The 20,538-nt window shown below is 46.2% G+C and overlaps 1 protein-coding gene across 3 annotated transcripts in view; it reads left to right on the plus strand.

The window, feature by feature from the left end:
* The window catches only part of RGS12 (regulator of G protein signaling 12), a gene marked incomplete at its 5' end in the record, with an annotated part of 90,482 nt that overhangs the window by 36,210 nt on the left and 33,734 nt on the right, over positions 1–20,538 (plus strand). For all 3 annotated transcript variants that reach the window (XM_079698188.1, XM_079698189.1, XM_079698190.1), the window contains one exon: positions 5,369–5,390. In XM_079698188.1, coding sequence (XP_079554314.1) covers positions 5,369–5,390 — 22 coding nt within the window. The remainder of the gene's footprint in view (positions 1–5,368; positions 5,391–20,538) is intronic.

A 20,538-nucleotide genomic window follows, 5' to 3' on the forward strand; every position in this document is an offset into this window, starting at 1 on the left:
AATAAATATTAAAAAAAACTTAGAGGATCAAGCTTTTAAAAGGCCAAATAAATATAAATTAGATGCAAATTGAATTGTTAGATTCTTAAGGCTTTTCATCATTGGGATTATCTCTTTTTTCAAAATGTTTGGGCAGGTTACAAGCCTTTGGTCTCTTATTTTAAGAACCAGAGAGGGTTATTTAATATTTATGTTCAAAGTAGGAAATTTTGCCAGTAGCTCAAAAATGAAAATATATATCTGTATATTACTATGTATCGTGTAATTAGGAAATGATATATTCTCATAACTGCTATTGTCAAATGTTACTGACAGAATCGGCCTTGATAAACCAGAATCATACAGCACTCTTCATAGAAATTATCTAAAACGTTCAAAACATTAATTAAAAATAAAATATCCATTCACATGTGTGGTCCAGACACATTTCCTGCTGGGAATAGATCCAAATCAGTTAACACTGAACTATCAGGTTTAAGAGGCTGACCTGAGGTATGGAGATTGTTTGAACTTAAATTACATATCTAAAATACTTTGTAAGTTTTTAAAAACAAATGTATTTACGTTAGTGTAAACTCCAGTCTTGGAGACATATCATAGACCTTTTTAGAGCTGTTTAGTTATGGTATGTGTTTAAACTGTAAACACAGAAAAATGCTCACTTTCTGGCACCTTTTAACTGGCAGCTTGTTTTCTGCAGCTGTACTTTTTATAAGAATAGCGTGTGATATGGGAATGTGAGAAGAACCCAAGAAGTACAGGCTAATGAAAACACGTTGATACAAATTATACTGAGTATCAGAACAAACGTTAGGCAAGTTCAGTTTTAATTTGTGAAAATGTTTATAGTGGTCTAAGCATGCCAGGAAATTTGAGGATGCCTAACTTTAAAAGTCATGTTGGGGCTTCCCTGGTGGCTCAGTGGTTGAGAGTCCGCCTGCCGATGCAGGGGACACGGGTTCGTGCCCCGGTCCGGGAAGATCCCACATGCCGCGGAGCGGCTGGGCCCGTGAGCCATGGCCGCTGAGCCTGCGTGTCCGGAGCCTGTGCTCTGCAACGGGAGAGGCCACAACACTGAGAGGACCGCATACCGCAAAAAACAAACAAACAAATAAACAAACAAAAGTCATGTTGAGCTGCAATTAGTCCTTCTTACCCTTTGTGGGGGATCTTCTTTGGGAATTATCTATGGGAGTTTCTGAATTTTTGCCATTTTGGATGCTTCCCCCGTCAACCAAGATGTGCTTGAAAAATGCAAGCCAGGCTTAACAAGGGTAATTTGGTCAGAATTGGACATGTCAATCCCAAGGTCAATAGAAACGATTTGGGGGTTGCCTGCCTTTCCCCCAAGGCTGTTGTCGGCATGTTGCTTGCCTGCACCATCTCATCGGTCCCTACGCCAGGCACTGGCCCCCTCCCCTGCCCCCTCCCATGACAGCACCTGTCACCCGTGCTGCACTGTGTCAACTCTTTTAGCCTCACCTCCTCTGATAATGAAGCCCCTGCGATGTGCCCCGTAGCCTGCTTCCATATCCTTCTCAAAATGGCCAAGGAATCAGACTCTGACTAGGGATCCAGTGGGCCCTTTTGGGGGATATCTCATGTCGGTTCATGTGATGGCCCAGCTCTGTCACTCCCAGGTGTGTGCTTATAAATAGAATAAATATTAGATAGTAAATGGGAGATTAGGTTAATGAAAATTATACATTATTTGCAGATTAAATAATCTGGTCAGGAAGTCATCATTGACTTCTCCAAAAGTATGGAAACTTGGAGGGGGACAGTAGTTTTATGTCCAGGTGATATTAAAGTGCGTCTCCATAGAGCTTTACTTTCAGATTAACGTCTGGTTGGGATGGAAACAGTTGCCAGGATAACAAGTCGTGAACAGAGAAGGTGGGAGACGGCGAGGCAGGGCTGCGTACCTAGTTCCGGCGATCCTTCTGCATTGATTCATGTCAGGAGCCATCCCAGCGCGAACTTGCCTCTCGTCAAGGATTTCTGTGCAGAGCTTAGGGCCTTGGGTGGGTGGGGATATCCGGCTGCTCCGGGAGAACCCTCAGCACATGGGGGCCACCAGCCTGTGGCTCCACAGACGCCTAGTACTTGGAAGGCACTCTTGGCACAGCTACCCAAAGTGGGGAAAGGGAAGGAAGTACCTCCTCTGAGGCTGCAGCCTGTAGACTCTGAGCCCCTCCTGGAAAATGCGGAACAACTGAGACTTGCACCCAGGATGCCTCTTCCCGTTGGGCATCCTGGAGAAGTTCCCAGAGGGACGGCCTGTGGGCAGTGGGTGCCCATCTGCAGAGCAGCTCTCATTCCTGAAGGGGGTTTCGCTGGCCCTGCTGCAGGCTGGCCAGGATTTCCTGTGCATCCTCCACCCTCTCTGTGCACCCTCCCAGTGCAACCTAGTCTCTGCTGCTTGTTTCCTGTGCCTCCTCTCCGTGCTGCCATCAGTGTGATTTCTTTCAGGTCTGTCTTCCAATCCCCAAATTTTCTCTTCAACCTCTATTCTCTGTTAACCTCTCTACTGAGTGTTTGATTTCAACAGTTGTAGTTTTCATTGTCAATCATTCTGTTGGGTTATTTTTCATATCTACCACCTTACTTCCTCTTTTCTTTATTGCAACTTTTATTTCTTCACAATTTCATGGTTATTTGACATCTGTATTAGAACCTTCCAGTGTCTGAGATTCTGTTAATTGCTGTTTCTGCTGATTCTTTCTCGTGGTGGGGTTTCCTTGGGTTTGGGGGGATTTTTGAATTGTGAGCTCACGTCTGGGCAGCCTCACACTCTTGGAACTCCTGTGGGCCTTCCCGGAGGATTTGTGTTTGTGGCTGCCGGAGTTGGGGCTCTTTGCCCCAGGAGCGTCCGAGTGAGTGGACACGCACCGCTCAGCCCTGCGTCCCACCTGGCGGCCTTGGCGTCTGCTGGCTGCTCTCCGTTCCCTCCCCATCTCTCCACCCTCAGGGGTTCCCCTTGCTTCTGTGGAGCAGCAGTATGTTAGAAAGCATGTTTGTTTCTGTGCTAGCTTCACAATGTGTCTATAAATCTAAAACTGCTCTAAAAGCACATTTGGGGAACTTTACCTGGATCTGTTCACACTGCACAAGAGGGCCCCCCACGCTGGAGTCTGGCGGCCCCCCACGCTGGAGTCTGGCAGCCCCCCAGCTGGAGCCTCTTCAGATGTGCTGAGCCCGCCCTGCTCGCCGTGTCCATGCTCCCCAGCCCACCCCGCCTCCCCGTGGGCTGCCCACACTCAGCTACCACTGCCTTCTTGGCTTCAGGCACACTCCTGTGTCCTGGATCTTGAGTTCAGCTCATTTTGGGGATACGTGTGAGATTTTTTAGCGCATTTTGTTCAGTCTGCTAAAGCCTGAGACTTTAGTTTTAGTCATGATTGTAACATGAAGTGAGCCACGTCCTTCGCATTCGTGGATTTTGCATTTTATGACTAATTTTTCAAAATTATTATTGATAGTATTTCTGCTTTTGTGTATGGCCTTGCAGATTTTCGTCTCATAATCTCATGGGAGTAATTTGCCTTTGATATTATTTAATTTACAACACATTGTAGGTGATTTATTGTGAGCATGGGCAGAAGGACAGCTTCCCACAGTGCACTCGTCAGCCCTGGGAAGGAGACTCACCCCACGCTTCTCCGGTGAAAACCAGACCCTTGGCATGTGAGGGCTGGTGGCTCGCTGGGGCCTGCTCATTGCCTGCCTGTCTGGCAAGATGAAGGTTTAAAAGCTGGATCCACAATAGCCTGTGTTTTTACTATTGAAAAATATACAGATAAGGTACCAGGTTATAGTTCCAGAGTATTTCTGACCGAGGACTCACGATGGTGTGAAACGCTGACGAGCCCCATCCTAAAACCGTCAGGAAGCCTCTTCCTCTCGCTGTCAGAGGACAGACCCTTGGGGGCAGGAGCGTAGGTGTAAGTCCCACAAGGTGAGGGGCTGCGACCAAGAGGGTCCCCTGTCTTCCGTGAAGTCCAGGAGGCAAGGTCTGGGGGGCCCTGGCGCTGGCGACGGGAGGGCCAAACAGTGAGTAGGGGATGCAGTTGACATGGTGGCTCTTTTCAAAATTCGGCCACAAATACATGCTTTCTCTCCCCCAGGGGGATGGGGCTTCCACTGGAAGCAGCTAATCTGGGGCACCTCTGTCCGCACTTGTTTGGCTTTGGCCTTAGGGGTCTTAAAATATGACCTCTGCTTGTTGGGGGGGCCCAGGACTTGGGAAGGGGCTCCCCGTTCACTCCCCACGCCATGCACTCTGGTCTCCCTTCCCTCTGCAGAGAGGAAGGCGTGCAAGGCCTGGGGGTTCTGCAGTGGGTTTATTCTTAGGGCGTGGCTGGGAGGTTTCCTTGCGCCCAGCCCCGTGCTGGGCAAAGACGCAGAGGGCAGCACACCCGCTCCGGTGCCCGGCACCACACCAACAGCCCGCCGGCCCCCGTCCCTGCCTTGGGGCCCTGCCTGCCCGCTGCTCTCGGAGCTGTGCCTGTGCTGTGACCAGGACATGTCAACAAGGCAGCAGGTTGCCCTGCACTGCAGCCCGCTCCCCTTCCCGTGGTGAAGGCTCCCTGGTGTCTGTGCCACCGACACCCTCTCCTGCCTCCGCCCAGCTTTTCCCTTTCCCAACTCCTTCTCCGGAGCCCTCTCCCTGCATGTCCCAGGTGACCTTCCCTGGGTTGCAGCCTCAGAACTGTTGACCCGCAGGTGGGTCCCCAGGGGGTCTTGCTCAGCTGTCCCCATCGGAGGATTGCTCAGAGCTCTTTGGGAGCCCAGCCCGCCTGTCGTTCTGGGACCTCTCTCGATGGCCTCCTCCCTCCAGTCCTGGCCTGTCCCTATCTGTCTGCTCAGGGTGGCTGGGCCTGGCGGTCGGGGTTGGCTGTGGGCCGGCCCCTACTCTGCTACCACCGGGGTGGTTTCACCCCTGCGCAGGCCGGGCCTCGGCGTGAGAGCGCTGAGCAGGGCTGTGATGTGCCCAGGGCAGCGGCTGGCCCTGGACGGACAGTGGGCAGGGTGCCTGCCTCCTGGACGTGGGTGTGCCTCACGGACTCCAGCCCGGGCTGATCAGACTGAAGTTTGTAACGCTGCTCTCACTGAGGTTGTTACTAAGACGGCGATGTCAAACGTGCTGGGATTTGTCCCCAAGTGGAGACGGGCTGCTTCCGCCCGGCCTGCTCCCTGGCTCGCCCAGGAAGCGCAGGGACGCGCCCCAGTGAGGTGGCTGGTCTCCTGGACACCCGCTCCCAGAACGGGGGCGGCCAGAGTCTGCTTTTGCTCCTCACGTGGACGTACTATCTCCTGACCTGTCATGAGGCCCAATTAACTCATGTCTCTCTCTCTTTTCTTTCAGTCTGCAACTGTGTCTGATGGTGGTAAGTCACAATTTCTGATGTATATTTTTACTATTTTTAACGAAGTTTTCAAATGTGGAGTGTATTTGCTGTGGGCTCACTCCTAACGATGTTTCCTTGGCCTTTCTGCATCCCTGGGTGGGGAGAGGGTTTAGTCGGGGCCAGTTTGGGGGCAGCTCTCCATTCGTCCCAGTGGCTGCTCCCTGGGTTTTGGAAGTTTATTGCAGGGACGTGCTCGGTGTGACAGCACCCTCGCCCGTCCCCTGGCATTCCTGTGCCAGCAAGTAAAGACCTGCTGCCCGCCTTGTAGAACTAGCTTGTAAACCGGCAAGTGAAGGTTTTAGAGCTCTTGCTGAATTTGAGCAATTCTGGAAATTCGGGTGAGACGCTCAGTTGCTAAATTTCCCTTTCTTAGGAAAAGTTTAGTAGATAATTGGAGAGGTGTGGGATGAAGAGGAAGCTTTCTTTCTGCCTTTAAATGATTTTGTTCAGGGGATTCTTTTAATGGGACTTGCCCGAAAAGCAGATGGCCAGAGATGTCCTGCTTCACTTAAGATATTTCTCGATGTAACCCTTATCATTTTAGTTCCGTGAGTTTTAAAAACTCTTCAAAATGATTTGGAGAGTTTCTTCCAAATGTTCTTATTTCTTATAATACTCATAAAAGTCCTCTGCTCACAGTTTTGTTTTTTTTACTTGTTTTTAATTACTCTGTTCTGTCTATTGAGAGTTGAATTTTATAATTTGTCAAAATGTATCAGCACTTTATTTTCATTTATTTGCTGGCTGTGGGTCCCAAGTACTGCCAGAGCTGGGGAGTCACGGGGTTCAAGGTTACCCTCTTAATTGTAAGTTAAAGAGAAACCAAGGGTTTCTATTGTCCAACAACTACAGACTTCAGTCATGAGCCTTAGACAGGGTGGCAGGTATGTGGCGGGGCTCGGCCTGGAAGGTGACGCCAGTCACCCTCCGCCGGCTGGGGTCAGTCCAGCCGTGGGAAGTACAAGAAATGTGCAGATACCTGAAGCTGAGACCAGACAGATCCTAAAGTTTGTGTCTGGGGATTTATTTTTTTAATAAAAGGAATTATGTTACCTGTCTTATGTTCAACAATAATCATGTCATTTAATCACCTTAAGCTAGGAGTGGGAAAAACTTCCTTAATGAGAGGAAATAGGACCTGTAACCAAATCCAGGATAAAAGTGAGTGGTTTTTACAGTATTCTGTTTATGTTAACCTTTCTCCTGTGTGCTCATTTATCTTTTCTGGTAGAAGGCATTCATTTCTGCAGGAAATTTATACATTTGAGAAGTTTATTTAATATGTTCAATTTAATCATAATTATTAAGCTTTATTCATCTCTAAAGTTTTCTTCTGTCAGCGGTAGATGCAGGAACCCCGGGGAGTTTTATTATATACTTCATTTTACAATTGTTGGAAAGCTAAACTTCCCAAGTGTGGGAAGCCCCAGACTCACAGCCCTGTGTCCTTTCTAAGGAAGTGGTGCCCTGGCTGGTGGCAGTGGTTCCCCTGCCCTGCTCCCCACCCCCTGGTCCCTCCTCCTCTGCCTGCCTCAGGCCCCGGGCCACTCAGGATGGGCCCCCCCCTCATGAGTCCTCTGCGTCAGAGCAGGGAGGGGCCAAGGTCGCTATTTCTTGAGCACGCCTTCAATTTCAGGGACTGCACTAGACAGTTATATGTGTCCTATTGAGTTTTTCCATGCTTTATTATTTTCCATCTTCAATTTCTTTTCTGATTACAAATAAGAAGAAAAAGTGATCTCATTTATTTTGCATGTTAGTTCCAGGAGGTATGTATTATATTCTGCCATCTTTACAAGTAAAAGCACCCAGGCAGAAAGAGGGTCACATAGACGCCAAGTTAAGAGGCTGGGACCCAGGCTCTGAGGTCTGCCTCACTGCAGAGCCAGGCTCACGGTGCCGTGCTCCCCATCTCAGCCCTGGACACTCCAGTTCCTGACACCTGCTTCCTGGGGTCACCTTACCCCATCCGCGGTCGGGGCTGGTGAGAGGATCCAGGCACAAACTCAGAACGTGTGTCCACAGAGATGTTTCATGTTTGTGCTGAGCAGGAGATTCCGGCTCCTGGGGGCCTGGGGGCTCCAGGAACAAGCTGCTTCTATGGGAAACAAGTCCTGCAGTGACTCAGGGCCGGCTTTGGGGAGCAGCCTTTTCACAAGCTGTGCGGCCCCCACCTAGTCATCGGCCTAGTTTGGGTGACTAATAAGTCATCACTCAGAAATATTTTGTGTTCAGTTAACCTTGTCGGTGAGATCATTTGGACTCATTTAACTGTTGGACTCATTTCACACTTTATACTTTTATTATGTGTGTTCTCACCACATAGTTAGTTTTGTGGCTTTATTTTAAGGAAGTTGGACAATGCTACTTTCACAATCTTTGTCAACCAGAAGTGTGTCTTTTCGATTTCTCAGGAGAGTGGCCCAAAGCCAGAGACCACCCTGTGAAGGAAGGATTAGAGGTCAGTCTCTGTGGAGGGCAAACCAGGACCAGGAGTGAGTCCAGGGAGGCAGATTCTACCTCAAGAGAAGGAAGAACATCCTAGCACGTGAGAGAGGCTTAAAAATGCAATGATCTGCCTTGTGGCAAATTATCCAAACGCTTATTCACACCGAATCCCCCAGCGTGGGAACGGAACCCTGGGGAGCTGGTGGCCATAGTTTGGTGGCGTCGTAAGGCCTTCCCGTGCGGAGGGGAGAGAGCCTTCCAGTCCCTGAACCTGGGGTTTGGCACAAGGCAGCTTTATTGTAATTAAAGTTTACTCTCTTCTTTTCTTTCTTTTTTACTTTGTAGTACCAAGCAGCTTCGCCAGGACTTCCCCTCCCACCCAGCTCCCACACCCTGGAAGGGCCAGGCTGTCTCTGCTGATACTGGACCCGCCCTTTGAGGTTGGGAAGTTGGGGCGTTAGGGAGCTTTCGAATAAACGCCTGCATCTGCAGGCACGTGTCGGGCTGTGTCCGTGGGGGACGCGGCTCCAACTCCTGGGGTCTGGGGTCTGGGGTCTGGGTTCTGGGGTCTGGGGCACGTCCTCTCCGGCTGCTTCATACACATACCAGCCTAGCCTTTCCAACCTCGCTCTTTCTCCGCAAGCATGCTCTGGCCCCAGGGTCTCCCGGTGACCTTCCTCCGTCTCCGCCCCCTGCATCCCGGCCCCTCCCACTTCCTCCGTCTATACTCCGCCCCTCGCGGTTCGCTCCGCCCCACGGGCTGGCAGGCTTCCTCCCCGGTCTCCCGTGGCCCCTCAGACGCGTGGAGTCTCGGTGGGCTCGCATAGTACTGTCCGCTGCCAGCGTGGTCTCCCTGGCCTGAGGCAGCGCCCCCCGGAGCCCTGCTCTGACCACCCCGGCCTTCACTTGAGTGTCAGCCTAGGCTTCATCTCCTTCCGACACTGCTGACGAGGTCCCGTCATTTTAATTATTTATCGGTGTCACTGGCTTGTCTGCTCCCTCCAACCACTTGACAGTGACCTTCGCGCGGTGGCTTCAGCACAGCGATGGCACAGGAGGTGTTTGTCAAGTGAAAATTGAATTCGGGCATTTACAGTATGGCAGACAGCGGCCAGGGCCTCGGGGCTAAGACCTGCGTTAGGCCATTAGGGCGGTGGCTTTCACAGTTTTTCCTTCTTAGTGAAACCCTCTCAAAAAACAAGCAAGCAAGCTTAGTAGAATCCCATTCTGTAAAATACAGCAGCAGAACTGTCTGCTGGACTCGTGGGGTGTGGCCAGGCCCTCTGAGGATGCTTCTGCATCCGAGGCCCAAGGACCCGGTGGCGGCCAGTGTCCACGGGGACACGTGTGCAGTTTCTTTTGTCTTTCTCCAGAAGCTGCCGTTTATTACCTCTGATTAACAAAGACAAATCATTTTGAAGTAGATTTTAAACTCTGTTGCCATAAATTAGTAAGCAGTACTTTGCAATATTTCTGATTATTGTTCTAACGTAAAAACCAGGACCTTTTGAAATCAGAAATAATATCTGAGTTGAAAGACATGCATTCTTTAATTGTTGTTTGTTTTCTGAATGGAAACGGCCTTTGATTTTATATCTACTGTCTGCCCTGCTTTTCTCCGTCTGCCCCTTTCCAACGAAGTACAACTTCAGCCAAGCGATAGGGCATCAGGAAGGGGGCTGGCAGGTTAGGAAGTGAGAGGGAAGGCCGAGTGGTGGGGCTCCTTGTCACCTGGCAGCTGAGGAGCCCTGACCACCGAGCCTGGGTGTCACCAGCCTGGGGCACTGACGTTGGCTCCATAAACTCTGGGCCTTGCCTGAGCCGCCTCAGTCCTGCCGGCTCAGTACTGGCAGAGGGGGACGGGGGTCTGGTGGAGGCTCTGCGCTTGCTGGTTAGTTCCTTTGTAACTGGTAGCTGAGAGTTGTGCCAGCAGGTTAGGATCATCGGTAGTTACAGTCAATGTGGAGAGCAGCTGAGTGTGTGGTGTCGAGCCAATGGTCCTTTAGTGACCAGGACTACGTCATAAACCTGGGCTGTGAGATGCAGCCAAAGAGAAACCGGTTATAGGTGAGGTCAGCGCCCTAGGTCGTGCTCGGTACCCACCCGTGCGTGTCGTTCGGACTCACTTCTGATATCAGTAACTGCTTCCTACACAAGGCTGTTTTTCTTTTTCCCTTTTAAAAATTATTTTATTTTACTTTTTTCCAGCTTTATTGAGGTATAATTGATAAAAAAATTGTATGTGTTTAAGGTATATGGTGTGATATTTTGATATACATACACATTGTGGCATGATCACTACAATCAAGCTAATTAACACATCTGTCACCTCACATAGGCACCTTTTGTGTGTGTGGTGAGAACACTGAGATCGACTCTCTTCTCAAATGTCAAGTGTACAAAACACTACGATTAGAGTCACCACGCTGTACTTACTCATCTCACAGCTGAGACTTTTCATACCTTGACCCACGTCTCCCCGTGTCCCCTCCCGCCCAGTCCCTGGCAACCACCATTCTACTCCCTGCTTCTGTGAATTTGACTATTTTAGTTCCCACATAGAAGTGAGGTCATACAGCTTTTGTCTTTCTGTGTCTGGCTTATTTCATTTAGCATGTCCTCCAGATTCATCTATGGTGTTGCAAAGGCAGGATTTCCTTCTTTTTTTTTAAAGACTGAATAATATTCCATTATATGTAATATATATATATATACACACCATAATTTCCTTATCCGTTCCTCCATGGGCACTTAACTTGTTTCCATATCTTGACTATTGTGAATAATGCTGCAGTGAACATGGTGACACATATATCTTTTGAGATCCTGTTTCATCTGGATGAATAACCAGGAATGGAGTTTCTGGATCATATGGTAGTTCTAGTTTTAATTTTTTTCAGGACCCTCCGTACTGTTTTCCACAGCAGCTACAGCAATTTACATTCCCACCAACAGTGTAGGAGGGTTTCCTTTTCTCCACACCCTCTCCAGCACTTATCTCTTGTCTCTTTGATAATAGACAAGACTGCCGACTAATGGGTGTGAGGTGATATCTCATTGTGGTTTTGGTTTGCGTTTCCTTGAGATCAGTGATGTTGAGCATCTTTTCATGTACCTGTTGGCCATTTGTATGTCTTCTGTGTCAAAGTATATATTCACCTCAGGTCTTTTGTCCATTTTTTAACCTGGTTATTTGGGTTTTTGTTATTGAGTTGTATGAGCTCCTTGTATATTATGTTTATTAATCCTTTATCAGATAGGTTTGCAAATCTTCGGAAGGAATTCTGACCCCATGGCCACCATTAAGCAGTTCAGACCATCAGCCTCTTTACTCTCACTCACCAGGGAGGTTTCTAAGAGCCCAAGAGTGTTCTCTTCTGCTTCTTTGAGAAAGCCAGTCAGTTATACTCAAAGGCAATTTAGTTGTAAAAGGTTTTTTTCTATGTTCTTAATTTGATTTTTCAGACATATCTTGCCTCTTATTTTACTTTTTATTCATTTTGTAATAGTATTGATTTTGTCCTCAATTTGTTTCATCAACTGTGCTTTTTCCCCTTTCTCTCATAGAACATGAAGAATTTCTAAAGTTTTTTAGGCTATATTTTCTTCCAGACCAGACTTTGTGTTTGCTTTTTGCATAGTCTATACCTTCTTTCCTCCGTCCGCCCACTCATCTACACATCCATCTACCTACCCATCCATCCATCCATCCATCCACCCACCCACCCACCCATCCATCCGTCCCTCTGTCCATCCACCCACCCACACATTTACCCATCTATCACGTCATCCTCCCATCTGTGGATGTCAGCAGTCCCCATGGCCCTTATCTCTGTGCTTTCTGGCACTGACATTCTTAAGCCCAGAGAGACCACAGTGCTGAGCTCCCGTGTCCTTCCTGCCTGAGCTGACACCCTCAGTACTAGTTGGGCTCTACCCACAAGGGTGTATCCTTGACTTTCCCTATTTTGTCAGTGCACCTTCCTTCCCCACGACACCTGCTGGGGACTCAGGGATGGGTTAGACTCAGAACCTGTCAAAACATTTTTATTTTTTCTCTTTTCTTGGCATTTTTTCTTTGTCTTTTCTCTTTTTCTTGTTTGAAGCTTATGGCATCAGACTGTGCCATATTTTTTGGTTGCTTTTGCTAAGTTTGTGGCTGATTTTTAATCCCCCTGCTCCGCCCCCGCCTGTGCTGGACGTGGGGAAAGGAGAGTCGGTGGCTCTTCTTCACTTTGCCCATACTTACCTGGGGAGCTGCCATGTGCCGGTTTGTCTTGTCGTGTTTTGAAATAGCTTTCAGTAGGAAACGAGAGAGGAAAGTAGGTCATCACAGACTAGAGCTTCCAGTCCTCTCCACCCGTTCCTCCAGGTGCTGGGTGGTGAGTAGTCTCAGGCCCAGCAGATCGCTTCCCAGGGCCCACCAGGGCTCTTCTCCCAAAAGTTTGTACACACCTGGCCAGGGCTGAGCGTAGCTCAGTGGGCATGGCTGCGGGGCCACATCTCCCGGTTCTGCCCGCTCCATGACCCTGCTGGACACCCGGGGAGCCATGGTGAGCACAGTCTGGGTCAGCTCCAGCCGAGGGTCCTCATTCCCCACCTCCAGCCTTGGGACCCCTCCTGCCTCTCGCCTAAGTCCAACCCTCAGCCCTCCATCCAGGTCTGCCTCTCGGCGCTTTACGTTCACAGTAAACTTTGGTTTCCAGAAGTGACTCTTACTGCTTCAGGTATTTGGGGTTTAGAGGGTCTCTCCTTGAACGTCTTTCTGTGTGAAAGAATAATACATCAAGGCACAGAAAAACTCCTGTTGCTTTGGTCATTCTCTGGAAAGAGCTGACTCCCCCGGGCAACTCCTTCGCTAGCTGCCCGCCCCAATCCACTCACACCGTGCGCTCCGAGGCCACGGAGGGAAGCTCACAGGCCGCCGTCCTCTCTCTGTCTGTGCCTTGTCTTTTCTCGAGGCCTGATGGCACCTTCTCTGCCCGCCTGGTGGGGTCGCGGTGCGGGAGTGGGCCTTGCGCGTCAGGCCGCTTCCGGGGCTCTTACAGCAGCTGCCTGGCGGTGAGGGTTACGTGCCTGTTAATTGAGGGAGTTAAACTGCACCCTTCTTTAAAATACTAGGTATTGGGTCTTCCCTGGCGGTCCAGTGGTTAAGACTTCGCCTTCCAGTGCAAGGGTGTGGGTTCGATCCCTGGTCACGAAGCTAAGATCCCATATGCCTCGCAGCCAAAAAACCAAAACAGAAAACAGAAGCAATATTGTAACAAATTCAATAAAGACTTTAAAATTGGTCCACATAAAAAAAATCTTTAAAAATAAAATATTAGGTACTATAATCTCTAGTATTTTTGGCAATGAATTTGCATCCTGTAAAATTACGAAAGAGAAGGAGAAATGTAAAGGTTTCAGAGTGGTGTCATGGGTACTTGTACAGAATTCTGGTGAAGTCATATTTTCCTCATCAGAAGAACAGTGCAGCCTAATTGCACATTTTCAAAAATGTTTGCTAACTAGTAGAGATGGAATGTTAATTTGTTATTTGCTGCGTGAGAGGGGTTGTTTTAACCAGAAGTCTTTGTTTTGGTTTAATATATTGTAACATACCTTATGGTTTGCTTTGAACCTAAAAATTATACCCAGAATTACATAGTGTATTTATAGGGTACGAAGTACTAAGTATTTTGTAAACACTAGTCAGACTTGGATTTTAGTTTTTGGAAGGATAGAGACTTGATTTCTGCCAAGATTCTTTCCAGTGTGCTGATTTCTTTCCAGTTCTACAAGATGTTTGGAGAGAGTTTTTATTAGTAATTATTTATACTGTGAAATTTTTTTCAAGCAAACAGAAGTTCAAAAGTAATAAACCAGTGACCACATACCTTCCTCCTAGAAGTCACGCTGGCTAACATTTGGGCATATTTGCCTGAGACCTTTCTTCCAAAGCACTGCAGTCACTGTGGAGGTCCCCTTTGTGACCCTCCTGTGTCTGTTCCTCATCCTCCCCGCAGAGGCCCTACCTGGAAGCAGGTGTGTATCCTTCCACTCCAAGGGGATTGATTAGTTTGATTCCTGGGGGGAAAGCGTCTCTTAGGAAACCGTAGCATGAAGAGCAGTGTAAGGACTGGTCTAGTAAGCCGTGTGTCCTGTCAGGGGAGCAGTCACCCTGAGGCAGCTCCCGCCAGAGCCCGTGTTCTGCCTCTTACACAAGTGTTCACTCATGATTTGTGCCCTTTTTTGGTATGTATTACACTTCAATAAAGAGTTTACTAAAATAGTTAATATTGTTTTAAATGCTTGAAGCTTTTTACCTAAGGACTTGCCAAATGGTTTGAAAATTTTATTAGATTTCAGGAGAATAGGTATAAAGTTGCCCAGAGAAAGTATTACATAGATTGGGTTGAAAATCTGATTGGCCAAAATAATTTAGGGGAAAGGTCTAGAAGTCGACCTTGAGATTGGGGAGGGCTCAGTGGCTTTTTGCAAGAGCTCTACCTAAGCAGCTTTTATGCAGATTAGGAAAACTAAGAAGAGAAAGTAGATGCCTTTGGGCCTGCCTTCTCAGCTTGTAAGATTTTCTCTCTCTCTGGTTTTCAGCAACTTAATTATGATGAGTCTTGGGTTGGTTTTGTTGTGTATCTGCCATTTGGGCCGTGTTGAGTGTCAGATATTGTTTACCCCTCTTCCACTCTGGGGACTTGGGTTTTTCCTACAGGCCACTGAGACTTGTTCATTTTCAGTCTTTTTTTTTTTTTTTTTCTCCATATGCTTCATGTTTCATAGTTTCTTTTGTTCTGTGTTTAAGTTCACTGATCTATTCTTCTGCAGTGTTTAATATGCTGTTAATTCCATCCTGTGGACTATTCATTTCAGAGGTTTATTTTTCATCTCTAGAAGTTCCTTTCGGATCTTTTAGAACCCTTCACTTCTCTCCTCATATATTCACGCTTTCCTTTAAATTCTAGAGCGTGTTTACAACATCTTTAAGTGTCTTCAAGTCTCTGTCTGATGACTTATCCTTGCTGTCACTCCTGGGTCTGTTCTATTGCCTAATTTTTCTCCTGGTCGTGGGTCACATTTCTGCATCTTCTCATGTCTAGTGATTTTCGACTGGGTGCAGGATTTTGTTGTCTTCCCTTGAAGAGTATAGGGGTTTGTTTTAATTGGCAGTTAAGCTACTTGGGGCTTGGCTTGGCCCCTTTTGAGACTTGTTTTTAGGCTTTTTTTTCCTAGGGCAAATCTAAAGTAGCTTTCCACTACTTAAGCCTGACACATGTGGGGTCTCCTTTGAAGGCCAGGCGTTCAACCAGAGCTAGTGGGGACTCAGAAATCTCACAACCCTGTGTGAGTTCTGGGAACGTTCATCCTGCAGCTCCCAGCTATTCTTTGCCTGGTCTCATGGGTTTCACCCCGTGTGCACACACCTTAGAATTCAGCAACAGACTCCAGGGGTCTCTTTTGAGATTTCTGGAGCTCTTTCTTCACTAGCTTTCCTCCTGGCACCTGCAAATTCCAGCCTGGCCTGGCCTAATTCTAATCTCTGTCTCTTCAACTCAGTGCTTATGTAAGACTTCTGCCCATTTTCCTGCTAGATCATCTACCTTTCCTTATTGGTATGTAGGAAATTTGAAAAATAGATCCTGGAAATGATTCTTACATTGGATTTATGTATTCAGGTGAGCTCCCCCACAGCTTACCTGTTCATTCTCTTCGTGGTCTCTTTTTTTTTTTTAATTTATTTATTTTATTTATTTTTGGCTGCGTTGGGTCTTCGTTGCTGTGTGCAGGCTTTCTCTAGTTGCGGCGAGCAGGGGCTACTCTTCATTGAGGTGCTCAGACTTCTCATTGTGGTGGCTTCTCGTTGCGGAGCATGGGCTCTAGGCGCGCGGGCTTCAGTAGTTGTGGCACGTGGGCTCAGTAGTTGTGGCTCACGAGCTCTAGAGCGCAGGCTCAGTAGTTGTGGAGCACGGGCTTAGTTGCTCCGCGGCATGTGGGATCTTCCTGGACCAGGGTTCGAACCCATGTCCCCTGCATTGGCAGGTGGATTCTTAACCACCGCGCCACCAGGGAAGCCCTCTTCGTGGTCTCTTTTGATGACCAAAAGTTTTTAATCTTTGTATCATCCAATTTATCATTTTCCCTTTCTGTGATGCTTTTTATATCCTTTTAGAGCAGGCATTGCCCTTCCGAAGATCATGAAGGTAAAGCCATCATTGTTTTATCTTTTGCGTTGAAAGTTCTGATTATCTGGAGCTGATATTTGTGTATGATGTGAGTTAGGGGACAAGATTCATTCTCCCCCTCTGGGACCCAGTTGATCCAGCTCCATTTATTTTTTTTTTTTTTTTTTTTTTTTTTTGTGGTACGCGGGCCTCTCACTGTTGTGGCCTCTCCCGTTGCGGAGCACAGGCTCCGGACGCACAGGCTCAGCAGCCATGGCTCACGGGCCCAGCCGCTCCGCGGCATATGGGATCCTCCCAGACCGGGGCACGAACCCGTATCCCCTGCATCGGCAGGCAGACTCTCAACCACTGCGCCACCAGGGAGGCCCCAGCTCCATTTATTGAAAAGGCGATCCTCTCCCCACTGAAAGGAAGCAGAACCTTTATCAGGTAATCGTATATTTGTGGGTCTGTTTCTGGCTTCCAGCTTCTGTTCCATTGGTCTCTTTGTCATTGGATCAGCACCTTGTGTCGTCATTACTGTTGTTCTGTCGTGTGTTCAGAGATCTAGTTGTGTGGCCTCAGGATGGTTTTGCTTATTCCAGGCCTTTTGCATTTTATATACATTTTGGAGCTAATTTGTGAGTCACTGCCAGTTTTCCAGAGTCACCTTTGCTTCTTTCTGTCTGAGCTGGTGGAGATACAGCATTTTTGGAATCTGTGTATGATGCTTTCACTGGAAGTGTAGCACAAGCCACAAACAGCCATTGATATTAGGGCAGTTGGGTTTTTTCATTGTTTTGTGACTGTACATTTGTGATCTTCACTATGTAGCCACTTACTGTCTTGCTCTTTAAAAATCTTCAGGTCATTCCCCCAGGAATAAATACTAAATCTGGCTTTGTTTGCCTTTTAAAAAACTGTTTCTTTTAGATGAGTGACCTCCATCAGTATCTACAACCAGCATTAATCGAGATTACTTCAGGCCAACGTGTCACCCTCAAACAGATGCTGTTGTTCAGAGAAGGGAGGGAAAGCCTTGTAACGTACAAGACTTTGCAGGGACTTGCGTGTAAGGTGACCCGAGCCTCCGAGAGAGGCTGCTGGACAGGCCGTGCTTGCCTCTGGGAGATGGCGGATTGTCGCGGGATGTGCTGCTGCTGGTGGTGGGAGAGATGGAGCCAGGCGGCAGGGCCTGGTCCAGCCAGAGGCCCGTGAGTCCAGCGGAGCCGAGCCCTGAGATGAGAGCAGAGGCTCTCCCTCGTGAGTTTGGGGAGATGGGAAGAGCCAGGAAAAAGCCGAGAAGGAGCAGCTGGGGTAGTGGAAACCTGAGAGAGGGTGATTCTGTGTCTGTGAGGAGAGCACAGGGTGAGGAGACCTCCACTGGGGGACGGTCACGGCGTTGGCAGGGGTGGGAAGGAGCAGGGTCGGGAGAAACAGATAACGGCAATAACAAGAGCTCTGCTTTGGACCTGTGACTTTTGAGATACTTCGCAATTTCCAGGTGGAGATGTGGTGTAGACAGTTGGGTAACTGAGTATGGATGCCAAAAACGGTTGGGCCTGGAAAGCATGAGCTTAAGGGTCATCAATCCACCAGTTGAATTTAGTGCCTTGGTAAGCTTGAGTAATTAGAGATCATGCAGAAAAGAGGAGTCTCAAACCTATGAGACAAGTGGGAACTGGAAGATGGCTGGAGATGTGAGAGGTGATAAGACACCCAACGAGTCAGAGCATGGACTGGGTTAAACCCTGACCCTGCCACCAGCTGGCCACCTCAGTTCTCTGTCTGTAAGATGGGTACCAGGACCCATCTTACAGCATTACTGTGAGAATGACAGGAACTGATATCTGTGATGCATTTAGAAGAGTACGTGGCACATAATGAAAAGCTATGCAAATGATAGCTGCCATTATTATTGTCAATATCACTGTTGCTGTTTTAATTGCATTTCCAATATAAATGGTACTAGGAGTGGATGAAATTGCGTAGAACTACATAGAGAAAAGAGCCTAGGAGAGGCCCTGAAGAAGATTATAAGATCAGTGGAAGAGAAAGGGCATCAAAGGAGAAAACTCTCCATTTAGATTGTTTGAAATTCAATTTTAAAACAAAAGGACACAGGAAGATTGAAAAAATTAAATGAAATTAATTATTTTCTTAGGTAGATACTAAGGAAAAAGAAAATTGGTATGGCAATATTAACACCAGACAAAATAATTCAAGTGAAAAAACAATAAAAAAAGAAGAAAGCAGGCAATGTGCACCAAAAATAGAGTCTCTCACTTGTAAAAAAAGTTAGATGAACTACAGTAAAAGTGGACAAGTATTCTTAGGGGAAGACTATAATATACCTTTTTCAGAAACTAAGAAATCAAGCTGATAAGAAATAGAGTAAGATCACAGAATGTTTGAATTATAAAACAGACAACTTAAATTTTATATATATAAAATTTTACATCCAATAGAGAGTACACTTTTTTCCCAAAGATACATGAAGTATTTACCAATGTTGACAGTATTCTACTCCAGAAATGCAGTTGCTACAAATTAAAAATATATTTATAGCATACAGATCACATCTACTGTCTGCAGTGTAATTAAATAGAAGTCAATTACAAAAAGAGAATACAAAATAAACTGTACATTTGAAAGTTTAAAACTATATTTCTAAATAATCCATGGGTCAAGGAGAAAATTAAGATGGAAATTATAATACAGTTTAGAACTGTTCAGTAATTATAGTGCTACATATTAACACCAGTGGGATATAGTCAAAGTGGTTTTCAGAGAAAATTTTGTAGTATTAAATGTATATATTATAAAAAAGAAAAGTTGGGAAATACAGGAAATAAGCTTTCAAAATAAGGTAGGGAAAAACATAAAGTAGAAATTAACAAAATGGAAAACAAAACAAACAGTATATAACTGATTAATAAAACAAAAAAATGAGGCTTCAGTAAGTATGATCAAGAAAAAGAGGGAAAAACATTAAGAATGAGGAAGAAAGAAGACAAAGATAACTTCAAAGATAACAGAGAGCTAAAGTTATAAGAAAATTCTATGAATAACTTTATACTAATGCATCTGATTACCAGGTCAATTGGACAACGTTTAGGAAAATATGGTTGGCCTAAGAAGAAAAGGAAACTTTGGTTAGATAAATCAACATAAGCAAAAATGATTTGGAAGTCAAAGATCTACACCGCAAAAGGCAACATGCCCAAACCAATTTATAGGTGAGTATATCAATCAGCTTGGGATAAATGATGTTGCAAATAACAGATAACTCCAAAATCACAGTGGCCCTAAGAAAGCAAAATTTCTTTTTTACTTACATTATACGCCCACTGCAGTTTGGCCTTGTTTTGCTTTGCGTGTTTTCGCTGTTGCAGCAGTTCCTCTATGGGACACTGTGAGTCTTGTGGCAGAGCCGGGCAGTGCTTCCTTCCCAAGCACTACGTGCTGCGCTCTCTCACATCACAAGGCCAAGACTGATGCTGAGGTGGGGGGCATGGGTAACCCTCCCACAAGCAGGGGCAGCAAATATTTTGGACTTAACATGGTCTACCACACAGGGTATAGAAGATGGGAAGCTACCCTACCCTGCTCATATCAAGCCAGCATAACCTTGATACCAAAACTGGGCAAGGATGACACAAAATTGAATTATTGGCCAATTTAACTTAGTGAACAAATATGGAAACTTCCTAAATAAAATTTTAGCAAATTGAATCCAGCAGTGTTTTCATTTTTTAAATGCATCCTTATGAAGTGAGGTTTATTCAAGGAGTGCAAGGATAGTTTAACATTAGAGAATTTTCCACTCAAGTCACCATTTATTCATTTGACAGTTATTTTTAGAACTCCTACTTTCTTCTAAAAACTGTTCCAGGCACTGGGGATACATTGGTGAACAAAACGAAGTCCCTGCCTTCATGGCGCTTACACTTCAATAAAGGAATATCACGGTCACATAAGCAGATTGTGTTATATTAATAGATTAAAGGGGTAAAACTGTATGATTATCACAGTAGAGGCAAAGGAGTATCTAATAAAATTAAGTCCCCATTCCTTTTTTTAAAAATTGAAGTATAGTTGATGTACAATATTATATAGGTTACAGGTGTGCAATATAGTAGTTCACAGTTTTTAAAGGTCATACGCCATTTATAGTTGTTATAAAACATTGGCTATATTACCTGTGTTGTACATTATATCCTGTAGCTTATTTTATACACAGTAGTTTGTACTTCTTAATCTCCTACCCCTATATTGCACCCCCCTTCCCTCTCCTCACTGGTAACCACTAGTTTGTTTTCTATACCTGTGAGTCTGCTAATACCCATTTCATTTTTTAAAAGTTATACTTAATAGTTAAACATTAGACCCAGGAATAAGGCAAAGATGTTTCATATCTTAGCAACTATTTAACATTATATTGGAGATTCTGGCCAACACTATAAGGCAAGAAAAAGAAATTTTAAAACTTGTAAAGGAAGAAACGAAATAATCATTAT

This window comes from Hyperoodon ampullatus, assembly GCF_949752795.1.
Source record: "Hyperoodon ampullatus genome assembly, chromosome: 1".
Classification (NCBI taxonomy): domain Eukaryota; kingdom Metazoa; phylum Chordata; class Mammalia; order Artiodactyla; family Ziphiidae; genus Hyperoodon; species Hyperoodon ampullatus.